The sequence below is a fragment of the Ascaphus truei genome, chromosome 1 (genome assembly GCF_040206685.1).
Source record: "Ascaphus truei isolate aAscTru1 chromosome 1, aAscTru1.hap1, whole genome shotgun sequence".
Taxonomy (NCBI): Eukaryota; Metazoa; Chordata; class Amphibia; order Anura; family Ascaphidae; genus Ascaphus; species Ascaphus truei.
In genome coordinates this window covers 410,658,134-410,674,009 of record NC_134483.1, presented here as the reverse complement: position 1 = coordinate 410,674,009, position 15,876 = coordinate 410,658,134, and the positions used below count along the sequence as shown (strand labels likewise).

The 15,876-nt window shown below is 38.3% G+C and overlaps 1 protein-coding gene across 1 annotated transcript in view; it reads left to right on the top strand.

Annotated features, from left to right (window-relative positions):
- Positions 1-15,876, top strand: part of ARHGAP10 (Rho GTPase activating protein 10) — a 267,627-nt gene that overhangs the window by 133,846 nt on the left and 117,905 nt on the right. The window contains exons 12-14 of the mRNA XM_075611566.1: positions 45-87; positions 1,942-2,007; positions 8,988-9,062. Of these exons, the coding sequence (XP_075467681.1) occupies positions 45-87; positions 1,942-2,007; positions 8,988-9,062 (184 nt within the window). The remainder of the gene's footprint in view (positions 1-44; positions 88-1,941; positions 2,008-8,987; positions 9,063-15,876) is intronic.

Genomic DNA, 15,876 nt, shown 5'->3' with positions numbered 1-15,876 from the left:
CAATAGCGTTTTTTAATAACACCATTTTTTGTGTTTATATATAGCAGTTTCTCAATTTGAGCAGATCTATAGCAAGACCTGAGGGAGGTAAGTGTAAGGATCGGTAAGATATGCTTTTTATAGTGTTACATTTTTGACAAAATTCCATATTTGGCTTACAACGAAAAACCGTAATTTAGTCATGTAGTAATGTAGTTGCTCCTTAAAATTATTAATGAGTTTACATTTTGTTTATCTATATTCTATCTTTAGTGCTTTCACATGCAACCCCCCCAAAAAACGTTGCTTCTGCTTAATATATACAGAAGCTTCACAACAATACTTTATCTGAACATTTTTATTTCAGCTTACTGTGTTAGTTATTTCTTTATTAAGAAGTTAAATAAACACCACTCGGTGTATTTCCTTGGTGTATCGCAGACTATAATTCCTTGAAAATACATGGCTTTTTAACCTTCTCTTGTATTAAAATATAAAAGCTAAAATGGCAGAGAAGTATATCACATGGCTGAATGACTTAAGTTTATTGCAATTTCAGTGCATGTCACATGGTGGGACTTTTCTATTCATACCGCTAGTGCAGCAGCTAAGTCTGCATTTAAAATGCATTTAAAGAAAATAATAATAATAATAATAATTAGCCTAGCATTTTGATGTTTGGACTTAGATTCATTAAATGGTGCTAAGCCTTGGCTCTTAAAAAATCCAATTCAAGTGAAAGGAACCTTGATTGATGAGTGTAGCATTGCTTAGTGAATCTGTGCCTTCAGGTTCGTCAGAAAAAAATATTTCGGAAGGAAAGTGGCTTCATGTGGAATTATCAAAGTTGACGCAAATCTGAGACTTTTGGCAGAAACCGAGAAAGCTATGAATTAAGCTTTTGGAAAATGTCTAGGTGCACTCAAATGTACATTTGACACAAATCTGTTCGAGGGACTAATGTCATCACATCTCTGGTATAACTATTTGCCACAGGCAGACATCATGACAGATCTATACATAAAAGATATACAGGGCCATGTTTACAAAGTATCCTTCTGCCAGAAGGCACTTTCTGGTGCTGGAAGACACTGTACAGCTCATTCAAGTGAGTGGGCAGAAAAGGTGTCTTTCAGCGCCGGAAGGTGGCAGAAGACTGCTTCGTAAATATGGACCATATTCTATAATGGAATCTCTTACAATCTAACTGTTCCCTAAAACAGATATTCCTTCAAAGAGGCAGTTCAACGTGGTCAATTTTTTTCGTCAAACAACTCATTTGTGTATTTGGCTTCCTTAAAAAGATTTAATTACCTTTTAGATTACCCGTTTTATGTCTGTCCCGTCGGAAATGAATATGAATCACCGCTTGTCGGGAGCACTGGATTCAAGCCTGTCCGTATTTAAGTTTATCTGTTTTGATTAATGATGGCACAATGACTTTTTAATTGAAATATAAAAATACGCTAACCATGTTGAGGATCTTCTGACCAAAAGAAAAATTGTAGAAATGTCAAAGTATTTGTTTACCACATAAATGTCCAGTCTAAAAAAAAAAAAAAAATCATTATTTTCATTTTTTTTTCAAGGTATGAATTTGATATATTTAACCTACATATGCTACAGTACTTTTTTCACTTTTATCCTTGTTTGTACTGTCCCCTTTAATGTTTCCCAAAATACAGTCTGACTTGTGATGGGGGGAGGCTGGGGGGGAATAGGGCCAGAATAGATCATTAACTTGATTTTAAGAGACATTCGAATTGAAATGGACAATGTGATTGTTCTGGAAAACCATGTTAAAGCAACCTTTTGGTGTCCTTTAAATGCTGGCCTCTTTTTAATTTTGCAGTTTTTTTCTCAGTGTTTTCTCACTGTCTCTGTCAGGTTGTAAATTCACGTACACAATTTCACTCACGCTATTATATTTAAGGCCGCTGACCATTATTTTCTTCTCTTTAGGTGCTCAGCTAGATGCAGTTGGATTTGCTATTGTGAAAAACTGTATCCATGCTGTTGAAACTAGGGGTAATGTTTACATTTTCATGTTAAATGGATTTCAAGCTAAAGGTGACACGGTGATCATTTGCATGTCATTTCCCAGAATCCCTTGCTGCAGTGGAAGCACTGTATGCCAATAGATAATGGTGAAAAGCAGGGTTGCAGACCTGTCTGACATGTGAATGTGCTCACAAGTGATATTAAATATATATTAAATAAATGTGTACTTTTCTCAGTCTTCTGTATCTGTACATTTGCAACATTTAAAAAAAAAAGAAATATATATAATTCAGTTGACAACAGTTTTGTGTTACGGTGTTTCTCTTTTTTAAATGCCACACTGCTTCAGCCACGCCAGTTAAAATGTGTCTTAATGGTCTCCCTCTCCCCGCATTCCTTTGCAATACATGGCTTTATGGAAATAGTGCTACAGGGGTATGTCAAAAGTGCTATTATATGATCATCATTTATTTGTAAAGCACCAACATATTCCGCAGCGAGGTACAATGAGGGAACAGAGTTATGTATATTACATAAACCGAATGACATCAAATAAGGACAAACAAGCACAAACAGATACAGAAAGTAATGAGGGCCCTGCTCCAGGGAGCTTACATTCTACTCTAGTGAAGCTATGAAAGCCCTGTAGATACATTTAGTGGGTATTTTTAATTTTCTCATTGGAGTCAGGTCGGTTTCATTTGTATTATTGACTGCACTCTCTGGCTCTTTTCCTGGAATGTAAATGGTAACAAGTCAGAGAGAGGCCCTGCCCTGAAGAGCTTACATCGAAGGGATATAATGGCAGATAAGCAGACACAGTGGGAATATAAATGCATGTATTAAAAGTGCAAGTCAGGGGGTCAAGTGCATCTGGAGTCAACACTGGCATAAATAGTTGGAGATTAATTTCCAACTGGGCTTTAAAAATGAAAAGCTGCTTAATGAATATTGAGTGGAAGAGAGTTCAATATGTAGCGAGAGATGAGTGGAAACGGTTTGAGACGTGAGGGGGCTGTAGACGGTGCACATGTGAGCCATGCTTGAGTCGAGCATAAGTGGTGTAGGGGTGTAAGGAGAGATTGCAGATGAAATATATGGAGATACAGTACTGAATATGAAGCCAGCAGAGCGATTTCTGGAGGTCAGAAGCAGATAGGCGTTTAGAAGAGCAGGAGATGATTCTAGCAGCAGTATATTGAACAGATTGTAAGGGAGACGGGTAGCAGCGTTTATACAGGGCATGTGGGAGGAGGAGAGGTAAGAGTTGCATGTAACCCCTAGGGCAGCACACCAGGTTTCTGAGGCAGCCACCTAACATTCTGTTAATATGCAAGTGCATTGGTTGTTCCCAAAACATGGTATGGTCACGGGGCGAGGTTAGAAAAAACACAGCCTTAGGCCACATACTTGCTACACTGGGTGTATAGTAATAATAACTTTATTTCATATAGTGCTTTTCTCCCAATGGAACTCATAGCGCTTCACAATTACAGTATAGTGCGCGATAGGCAGCGCACAGGAATTTTTTTTACAGACAGACCCTTCCCAGATGAGCTTACAATTTGTTTTGGTGCCTGAGGCACAGGGAGATAAAGGCTCCTCTGCTTCAAGCTGTCATTTTTTTCAGAGTCAGTGACTTTACTCACTGAGCCACTCCTTCAACCCTAGCAGTGGTTTTAACTATAATGGAGAAGAGAACAACGAGGCCTAGTCTAGAGGGAGTATGAGGGGCTCATTCATTTACTGGATGGTCCTTGGTCACCTCAAACTTAATACATCTGAATTTGCTGACAGGCAATCTCTGATTTGTGACTGGACTGCAAGTGTAAAGTCTGGTGCAGATTAATATAGTTGTGTATCATCAGTATAGAGATTATAGCTGAGGTCATCCAGCATATATACAGATTTGAGTACGGACCTAAAACAGAGCCTTGAGGTACACCGACAGAGCTGTAGAGGAGGCTTTGGCAAAAGAGACATTGAATTAGAGTTGGGAGGAAAACCAGGAGACGGCAGTGCTGTGAATGCCAAAAGCGAAGAATTTGCAGGAGAAGAGGATGTCAACAGTATTAAAAGCAGAGGAGAGATCAAGAGGAATAAGAATGGAATATTTTGGGAGAGATTTGGGAGCATGGAGATCATTAGATACTTTGGCGAGTGTTGTTATAGTTGAGTATGCAGTGTGGAAGCCCAATTGGAGAGAGTCAAGTAGGTTTTGGGAGTTGAGGAAATGAAGGATGCATGAGGAAATATCTTGCTCTTCAAATAACTAGCAAGTTATTTTGGTTTAGTGGAAGAATCACACCTATTGTAGAGGAAGGCCAAAGAAGGGCGTCAAAGATAGAACAGATAGAGTGGGTTAGATTTATGCATACTTATTACAAACTTATTAGCTCTTTGATAAGAAAAAGAGCAGCCTTAAAGGAGGACAGGAGGAATTTGTAGTGAAGATAATCTGGTAGAGTGGGTTGGCCAACTCCAGTCCTCAAGAGCTACCAACAGGTCAGGTTTTAAGGATATCCCTTCAGCACAGGTGTCTCAGTCAGTGGCTCAGCCAACGACTCAGCCACTCCTGTGCTAGAGAGCGTAACTTCCTCCAGGGGTGTTCAGCAGAACGAGTGCAGGAGCCTAGAAAGTGAGTATGCGTGTTTAGCGAAGGTCGGAGCACCTACAGTGTTGGCGTACAGGAGGAGCAAACTGGTCTAGTGAGAAGGCAAGGACCAAGTTGTAAATTATGACAAGGCTGTCTGTGTCCCAGGAGGGTAGGAGCGAGGAGTTGAGAACAGCTCCTACTCTCAAGTGACCAAATGTAAACATGGCCTTCTGATCCCCTTCTCAGTTTAGGTGCCTAAAGACAGTCCTTGCGTACCAACAGTGTCCCCGCTGTTTTTTTTTAAAGATCTACAACTGCTTATAAACCTTGTACAAAATTACTTGCATAATTACCCTGTCTTCCTAAAACAATTTGATATGTTCTATGAACACACATTTATTTAGTTATTTATAAAATGTTTTACCAGGAAGTAATACATTGAGAGTTACCTCTCGTTTTCAAGTATGTCCTGGGCACAGAGTTATGATGACAAATAATACATGGTTACAAATACAGTTACATAAGTGAACAGAGTATACATTATATACAAGACATTGCATGCACAGTTAAAGAAAATATATATTATAGGGGTATGTAAAAGTTATAGACCAGATTCAAATGTGAGACAGCTTTATTTTTTAAAGAACTGGTGGTGGCTGTGAGAGTCTCCGGTAGGTTGTTCCAGTTTTGGGGTGCACGGTAAGAGGAGGAGCGGCCGGATACTTTGCTGAGCCTTGGGACCATGAACAGTCTTTTGGAGTCAGATCTCAGATAAGTGCTTCGTGTGGTAGGGGTGAGGAGCTTGTTCAGGTAGACGGGTAGCTTGCCCAGAAAGTATTTGAATACAAGACAGGAGAGATGAACTTTGTGCCTAGCCTCAAGTGATGACCAATCTAGTTCTTGGAGCATTTCGCAGTGATGTGTGTTGTAGTTGCATTGGAGAACAAAACAGCATATTGAATTGTAGAGGGTATCAAGTTTGCTAAGGTGGGTTTCAACAGCTATACTATTCCTGTTTAAAATATTTATACAACAGCACTATTGTTATTTACCTCCTATGCAAATATTAATAAGATTAATATTTATGTGCCTACTCAATACATAAAACCTTTTTCTTATAATTTAAATCTAAAATGTAAATGTATTACAAAATACTGTATATCGAAGTAACATTATGGGTCTCCCTTGTGCATGACAAAAGTTAGAATATAGTAGTTACTGTATAAGCCTTCCTCTTATCAATAAACATAGTCCCCTCTGGATTGAGCATTTAATTACGTATTGCAACACAAATGGATGTATTGTACAACAAACGTTTTTTGTCCTGAATTTCCAGGCTGACAATAGGGAAGTGTGCAGGCATGCTCAGAGAATTCGCGGGATGGATTGTGATGTCATGAAATCTGTAAATGTGGGAAGCTCAATACCAACATTAGCTAATATCAACACATGACAACATCCATAGAAGACCAATAAATCTGTAGCACTAAATATTCGTGCAAAACTAAACCTTTGGATGCATTTAATAATAAAGCCACCTTTTCTCAAACAGCAACATTTCCATGCTAACTACCCCAATATGTTTTGTGGCCTCTGATAGAGGAGCAAATGGACACACAACGTGTGGCAGTAATTGAAAGAACGAATCCAGATTCTTCTTTAGCTTTGTTTCTTTATTACTTGGGGTTACAGGTAGAGACGGGCGAATTTGTTTTGCTGATCTGAATCCGCCTCTGATCAGCAAGTTCCTTTTGTCCACGGATTTCCATGGATCAGTCTCTAAAAGGCGATCTGCCCTTTTCAGGTTTTTTTTCTATCACTCACAATCCATATAGTGGTTTAATAATCCGTGGTCAGATTGTTGAAAATCCTCACTCGGATTAAATCTGTCAACGGGGCTCTCTCGTGCTCTCTCGTGCTCATGCTCTCTATCGCGAGCTCTCGCAATGAATTGTCTAATCTGCAGATTGGGTTCTTAAAAATCAGTCCGGATTGTATCCAATGGCGGTTTCTGATTAATCCATAGGGATTGAAACTGGAACAATCCGCAAACGGATTTTTTATGGAAATTCCGGGAAACGGATTTTGACAGTTCCACCCATCCCTAGTTACAGGAATCAGCAGTGTTACAGCAGCTTGGTGTTCATAGAGATCTTTAAATAGCAGAAAAGCTATCAAGCTGTCTAGCAGTGTCTCTCCTATTATAAGTAGTGATTCTGGCTTTTGGTGTTTATTTTTTTTCTAAAATTCATGTATAGATTTTTTTTTTTGTTCTGGTAGATTCGTTTTATTAATAAAATCGGTGTTAACAATGGAAATAAATTGACACACATTTGAATTTGGTGTTTATAGGTGCACTTATTTTTAGTTTCCATAATCCCCCTGTGCTGCCTTTGTCTCTTACTTGGGGCTGGGCTGCTAAAAGAGGTCTAATTCAACGGGAAATTGTTTGATTTCCATTTTTTTTTCCTTTTTATAATTATTTGTTTTAACCAGAAGTGCAAGATGATTAAATTGTGTTTTTCGGCAGAAACCTAAAAATGGAATCCCTACTTATAAGTAAACATTTCCAGTTTTTACACATATATATCCAAATTCTTTGCACACCTTTCTCTTCTTTAGATGGCGTGTTTGACTGTGTCCTTGTCCCATATACTGTAGGTTAGCTAATTTTTAGTAATCCAGGGATTTATTTAAGTGCCTTCGGGAAGCGTGCTGGGCCTCTGTAAACCCTGCACCCCCCGCAGACAATCAGGGGCGGGCCCCCCAGTTTGCACACCTTTGGTCTAGATTATGGTAATCCATGGATAAGATCTTACAGTTGTAATGTGTGAAACTTTTGCAGAAGTTCACAAAAATGGTGAATTTGTGACTTTCGACACTCGAAAATGTTGCCAATTTCCCCCCAAAATTCAATTTTTTTTCAATCAGTGCGAGAGAGATACTCAGTTCTACATTAATAGCCTTATTTCTTTATATAATATTGACACAAGTTAACCTTCCAGTTCTGCTGAGACATATACAAGTAGAAATTATATATGCAAAAATAAAAACCTTTTACTAATTAGTTCCCACAAGGATTTCTATTCATACATGGATTGTTTGTGAGAGTTGACACGATTTGGTTGTTATATAGTCATAACCTATAAATAAAACATATGGAAAGACAATGAACCAACGTTTTAGCCTCTTGCCGATACCGTCCGTTTTCTCAAACAGACCATGTATGAATAGAAATCCTTGGGGGTCTAATGTAGTAGCAAATGTTTGATAGTACTGGTAAACGATTCCTACAAAAAATGATAAAGTAATATATAAAGAAAAACGTGAGCCTTTGCACTCAATAGCTGATAACATGCAAATACAACAGAAGGAAACACAAAGAACCAAGATTTGAACCCTTTGCCAGAGCTGTCATATCTCACCAGCATGTATAACGTTGGATGGAACATTGATAAAGCGATTGCGGGTGCGAAACGCGTAGGAGGTTTTTTGTGCCTCCGTTTTTAACCAACGCGCAAAAAATATATAATTTCTATCTTTTCAAGTTCATCCTTCTCTCTTTTTTTCTGTGGTCCATTATTTTATTTTTTTTCAACCATATCTCACAAGCAGACCACTTTTGTAATGAAAGCTGGGTACTTTTATTTGAATATGTTGTGCAAAAAAATTGAATAGGTTAACTAGTGTCATTGATGTACAAAGTCATAGGGCAATTAATGCAGTATAGAGGTTCCATCTCACTCTATCTGTTCCCCCGCAGCCTCCCACCCACCCAAAAGAGGAGAAAAAACTCCTGGAGGAAATTTTTCATATGTCTCGCTCTTTGTGAAATTTTTGTATAAATCTACCCATAAATGTGCAAACCGTACTCCAATGATTTGCTCGTATCTAATTAGGAGTAGATACTACAGGGATGTTGCTGTTTAAGAATAGCTTGTTTTATTAAATAATACATTAAAGGTTAAACCTAATAGTAATATTTATTTTGTAAGTAACAGTTGACATTACTTTAACCTAGTGTTTTTTTTTTAATGTTTTATGAAAAATATTTTTATTTGCTTTCTAGATTACAAAAATGTCCGTTTAGCTGAAGCAGAGCTTCTTGTGGTTTTGAAATGGTATTTATTACAACATTTTTGTAGAACTGTCACATAGAGTGTAGGTTCCATAAAAGGTAGCACAATTTGCAAATGTATAATAACTTCTTACCACTTAAAATTCAAGCATTTAACCAAATTGTGCACAAACTATTTGGTTGATTAAATAGGCTTTAGACACAAAGATGCATTACACATAAAAACAAATTTGTTGTACAGGCAGGAACACTCTTGGTTGCCTTGGTTAAAAATGTGACAGTGTGAATTTGACTTGCTTTGTGACATAATTCTGTGCCTTTCCTCTTTCCCAGGTATTAACGACCAAGGATTGTACAGGGTTGTGGGGGTGAGTTCAAAGGTCCAGAGACTTCTGAGTTTGTTGATGGGTATGCCACCATTTTCTAATCAATTTTATCATGTAATGATTTAGTACACTTTACAATTAAATTGTATTACATTAGCAATTTATAATCGAGAGCCTTTAAAAAAAAAAAAAAGTAACATCTTAAATGTGTATCGTTAGTTCATACTAAGCCATCGCTTTACAGTTGTATAAAAAGCATAGTAAGTTAAGATAAAGTGGGATGTAACATTGTGTGTGTATATGTATTTCTATCTGTAAAAATTCAGGTGATGAAGGTTCCCATCCTTAGGCTTTTGTGACAGAAAAATGCTTGGTAATATGTTAACAAACATACAGAACCCCAGCAAGCTCATTTTAGGAACCCCTGAGCCCCCACAATATATATGTATACAGGTGTCAAAAGGGAGAGCTATTGAGCGTGGCAAATGTATACAACAAGCAACAGAGAAGCCCAATGCTACATCCAATATGACAAAAATACTCAGTAAAATACTTATATATTTTCTTGAAAAAGGGTCATTTAGTTTAACCCTTTGGCCAAAGCATTGTAAGCCTGCGAGCCACGACATCGCAGACCCAGTTCACAGGTCCTAACGCTACTAGATAAAATACTAACATACATCTATTAGGATTAAAATTCTCATTTACTCTATTAGGAGGGAGAAGGTCCAACAATGGATCTATATCTAGTAGTAGTGTTAGGACCTGTGAACTGGGTCTGCCTTGTCGTGGCTCACAGCCTTACAATGCTTTGGCCAAAGGGTTAAACTAAATTACCGTTTTTCAAGAGAATATATAAATATTTTACTGTGTATTTTTGTCATATTGGATGTAGCATTGGGCTTCTCTGTTGCTTGGTAATATGTTGAGTAATAACTGGGCATTACCTGATTATTTTGCCCCAGCTGGAAGAGTTGAATGCTCAGGAAATAGCCAAAGTGGGCTCAGCAGAGAGATTTTGTTTTGCGATGGGGTTTTTTGATCTGGGCATTGCTGAGCAATTAAGCTTGTAAATAAAGGGAAGTCCTGCCCTGTATCTCCTAACCGGACCCATAATCTCCTAACCGGACCCATACATATTCAGTGTGATTATACAGTACATCTAATAATTAGTTAAAGCTGAGGTTTTAGTTGCATGTTTTGGCCAATGCATGATATTCAATTAAGCCCCAAATTTTAGATAAAGAAAACAAGCAAGCTTCCGGATAGCTCCACATTTTTGGCCAATAACATTATTCAATGCACTTTCTATTGTGTTGTTGCTTGTTCATGCAATAGATGGAACATGAGAAATCTTTATAGTGTTTTTTTATTTTTATTTTTATCAATGTGTGATACAGTATATTCATTTTAACAGAAGTATAAACTAACCGGTTTCTCTTATCTAAACAGCTACACATTTCCCTGACTGCTCCTTGTCTTGCAGAGCAAATATACAGATGATGTGCCCGTTATTCTTAACGCAATCACGTTACCATTTGTTTGAATGGAACAGCGAGGAATCTAGCGCCTAGTGGTCAAATTTGCGTTAGCGGCATTGCGCATTAACGCTTGCGAGTTTAGAATAACGGCTGCTACATCTGTATGTTACAGATACCAGGCAGCTCATGTAATTAGAAAAAAAAAAACCATTGGACCTTTTCCTAGAATTGTTGATTTATATGGTCATTTAATGCATCACAAACTGTCTGTCAGCATGGGTCTGACTTTCAGGGATTCATTGGTATTCTGCGATGCTTGTTTGCCATTTCAACCAGGCTCTCCTCCAGAACCATGCATGCTCCATCTGTGCTGATAACACAGTGTTCTTTGGCACGGGAGACTGGAGGAAACCAGAGAGTGAATTCATTTCATTACCCTGGACATTATGAGAATGACAAATTACTTGAATATCATACGCTGCAATCAATTCAATCCTGCATCTAAGACTTCTAGTATAATTGTTACAAACACTCACTTGACTTGTAATGATTAAACATCAACATTAGACCTTGTCTATTATTAAAAGCTGTCACAATGACTTTGTCTGATATTAATCTGTATGATTTTTTTTAAATTTTTTACTGCAAATTAAAAATACTCTTAGGTTTGAAGCTAGTGTATATGAGCTTCATGGCCTGTTTATTAATGTATGTTTAGCCGATAAGTGCAAGCCATGATTAATAACAAATAAATAAGTGATACAATATGTGATCGCTTACTTGGCTTCATTTACCACAGTAGACGGCTCCTAGCTTTACCAATTAACTCAAAGAATTCAGAATGTCATGTCCTTATGCAACCTGATTAGCATATTTCGTTTTGTAGGCTAGTTGGGTTTATAGATCCTGCACTCAATATATTAAATATACTTCAATAAATCATAGGTTGTATTCCACCGCATCAGATTTAATGTGTTTTGTTCATTTTCTTTATCTTTTCATTTATAGTCATTTTTAGATGCATTAAAATGTTTCTTACATTTGAATGCAAATTGTATGAGTTTATTCTGGGCAAAGTTTGCGTGCTTGAATTTTCCAGATTATATATTATTTTATGTATTAATGCATAGAGAAATGCACATAAAGCTTTGAGTTATAGAATGGATTTCTGTCACACTTTTGTGTATTCTTCAATATTTGTTCTCTCGATAAAAATGCATCCAACAGGCAGGTAAAAATGTCTCCTATCTAGCCTCAAGACCCACATTTGTCGTTTTCGGAGACCATATACCACAAGATTAAAACAAAATACAAGGAAGACTAGTCATATGGTTTGTAAGTGTGGCACCTTATCCCCCACCCTATGTGAGATTTGGGTCGCTACCGGTGTATTTCTGGTGCAGTGCATACCTGTTGGTAATCCAGGAGGCTCTGAGTTGCTCTACAGTGGTATGGGGAGATATCAGGATAGGTTTTCAAGGTGATTCATCTCTGTAACCAGTGCATACAGCCAACGAGGGTCCTGGGTTGATCAGGAGCCATGCTGACACTTTATTTGATCCAGACAGTTAACCACACTTGGGTTGATTCAACTGGTGTTTATTGCATTTCCAGCAGTCACAGCATGCTTCACATTCCCCTGAAAGGCACCTTAAGGCCACTCTAGGCTCCCTCCTGAGCTCCTCCTGTGTCCCCTGACGGGACACAGGGTAGATGTCACCCACTCCACAGGGGGAGGGAAGAGACCCCTGACTTCAGGGAGAGTGCCAGTATATAACCTGGGGGGTGGGCTTGTAACCCTGCCTTATAACAGGGCAGGTCTGATACAAACAGGCATCACATTAACTTCATGTGACCCAGCCAGTATCCTACCCCAGGATGTCAGGTTGTTGCTAGACCCACCCCTGGATACAGTAAGTATATCCAGACTGCAATAGCAAACTAGGTCTTCGTGAGGAATTAACCCTTCCAGTGCCTGTCCTTAGCAGGACTTATGTTAGGGCCCAAAAGAAGCAATAGCGGCTGGAGGCTATGCTATATAAGTATTTCAGTTATGGTTACTTAGAAATTAGAGACCGCCCCATGCAGGATCAAAGTTAACTAATGGCAATAGTATTTTTAACAGGTTAAGTAAAGGTAACGGGCTCCTTTTAAAAAAAAAAAAAATCATATAAGTTTAAATACATTTTTTTAAATTACATTTTAATGTCTCTTTAATATAACCAAATGTGTTTACAATGTTTTCTAATAATTTTCATGCTACTGATGTAGTCAGACTTAAATAAGTGACCAAGGCATCTCCTGGCAGCAAGAATTAATGCTGCTGGGGTCTAATACAGAAGAATCAATCCCCAGCGGGCAACAGTGGCTTTTACCTGGCCCAGAGCGGTAGCATTTTGCATATTTTGCTGTCTCCTGGGAATGGAAGTCTGGCTACATCTGTATAATTGCTGCCATCAGTAGAGAGAGAGAGAAAAGGGTACCAGCTAAGATTAAAATTACAGCCAACCCTAAAGAAAATCTAACATCCATTTTTACAGGAAACAAGTAAAATATTATTTTAATAGTGATTGAATCTTTTTATTGAAGCCAATAATATTGAGGATATTTATTTTTTGGAGGCACAGTATTTGTTTTGATTTGCCTGTTCAAATGGAGGTAAAGACCACTGCCTATCAGTTTCCCTGAAATATGAAAATATCACAGTCTTATATAAGAACATTCTCTGCGAATGTTCTTTAAGCTGCTTCTCAGTAACGACCTGATTTGTTTCTGTGTTAAGTGTTGCTGCAGAATTATTTACCTAGTCGTGCATACTCCAATGCAACGGTTATGTAGATTGCATAAATCCTGGGAAGTGTGGTTGAGCTGGTAGGCACAAAATAAATGTTCGGACGGACGTTTAAAAAAGGCAGTTAAGTTATTTACATTGGCTCAACACTTTCACGTTTTCTGCGACATGTTGCTGGCCAACAAGGCAGAGAAGGAGTTTCAAAGTCTGTCATTAAAAAAAACAAAAGTTGACAAATTTGTGTCACTCTTCCAGATTTTAGTCTTGGCAGTTCTACACTGCGCAATCTGACATTGCTAAAAATGTTTCTTTGGATGCATGAAAGGGTATAAAATGAAACCTAACTAACAGACTATGATTATGCAAGTCCAGCCAACACCTGGCTACTGTGTTCTTAACGGACAAAGAAAATGGGCCATAACCATTTCAGATGTAATGGTACTGTATGGTCTGAAAAAGATTGTTGGACAATTTTTAAGAGTTGTTTTTTAGTGTGGGACACGAGTAGAAAATAAAATCTTGTTTTGTGATATACATTCAGAAGTTGACGAATAGGTTTGTAATTGGGAAAGTTCACTTTGTATATAAGTAGTGCTCAGCCACTGCCACATCTACCTTTTAGTTGTTTGTGATTGATATGTTTCCTAGGCAAACAATGACAGTTGACTGTGTTAAACAGGACACTATACACATTGTTGGTTTTCTCCTAAAAATAATAATAAATAAAAATTCACCTCAGATTCTCTTGGAAATAACACCAGAATTGAAGCAAAGGCGGCCACCTAAGAATCTCCCATTATGCTTCACCCTCACTGCTCCTCTCCACTAAGCCAGTGTGGACAGTTTTAACATCATGAAAATATAGACACCGCTTCCCCCTGCATCTCTGCTGTGGGGGTCTGTTTGCTGCTCTACTGTCTTCACTTTATGCTTCAAATCAGATTATCTTACAAATGGTAAAGACAGCAGCCTTTGGTGACTGCCAAAGGGTGTCTGCCATTTTCTGATGTTGCTGATGTTACCGCTGCTCTTGGGTCTATGGTGACATATTTCAGATGTATAATGAAGCCCTTTCTTCTTTACACGCTGCCCTGCTCTCTCAGCTCTAGCTCGGAACAATCCCAATTATTGATTCCCCAGTGCCCACGCCATCAAATAACAAGCTGATATCCGAAACCCGCCAACCTTATTTTCTATTCCTTCTACCTTATGTTTCCTATTTACCTTTCCTTATAGATTGTAAGCTCCTTGGGGCAGGGCCCTTACCTACTGTACCAATGTATGTTAATGTTTGATATTGCATTATCATCCAACCTATTGTACCACGCTGCGGAATATTCTGGCGCCTTATAAATAAATGATTATAATTTGTTAATCGACACAAACAGATCGACTTAGAAAAGAGTGTGGTGTTAGAATAAAGACCGGCTGATGGAGTAGAATAAAATTGACTTGTAAGTTAAAATGAGACTTAAATCATTTATTTAATGAAGAAGAGAATATTCTGTTTTGAGGATAATTTGTTGGCACAGCCGTAGAGCAGTTATTTCTTTCCAGTAATAGAGGACTACATCTTTAATGAGGTCAGTTAATTTGATTTCATCCTGTGGGTCTGTGTTTTGTCTGGCACTAATTGCATCCTGATCAGTCCCTAAAATGCAAGACTCAAGTGTTCCTGAACTCAAATACCATTGGACTTTATGGTGCATTGTTGGTGTCTGTTATCAAGAGATATGGTGATACTTAGTCATTTATAAGACATCTGGAGCACTGGTGGTTATTTGATGCTAGGACAGTCTACAGGCTTAAGATGGAGCTTGTTACAGATGTTCGAGTGCTGAAACAACCAAATCAGACCCTACTTTGGAGTTGAAAGCAGAGAAAGAAATGTAGTTATTCACCAGATCCATTTACTAATCTAAAAAATAAAAAAAGATTATTGCCTGTTTACATGACAACAGCAAGGGTGCATTATTAACCATTATATTGACTTTGAATCACATTCCAAATTGTATGGTTAGAGATGATGTACAGGGAGAAAGGTAGATCTGGACTTAAAGTCTAGATCTATAGCAGTGTTTCCCAAACTTTTTTTTCCGTGACCCGGTTATTTTTGAACTTCTCCTTCGTGACCCACTAAAATTTTTATCGCCAATAGGTAAAATAAAACCGTTATGAATGTCCATACAGATTTCATATATTCTCCCAATCCCCTCTATTCTCTCCCTCCCCCCCACCCTCTCTCTGACCTGCACAGACGCACACAGTCACTGACCTACAGACACTCACACAGACAGACCAAGCACACACAGCCACTGCTGGCCTGCACAGACACACACACAGCCACTGATACACACAGTGGCTGTGGCTGATACACACACACACACACAGATCCATACACACACAGATACAGATACATACATACATATACACACACACACACACACACTCTCTCACTCTCTCTCCCCATACACACACAGATACATACACACACTCTCCCACATACACACACACAGATACATACATACAGATACATACACACACACACACACAGATAAACACACAGATACATACACCCACTCTCTCCCCCATACACACACACAGCCACTGATATACAAACACTC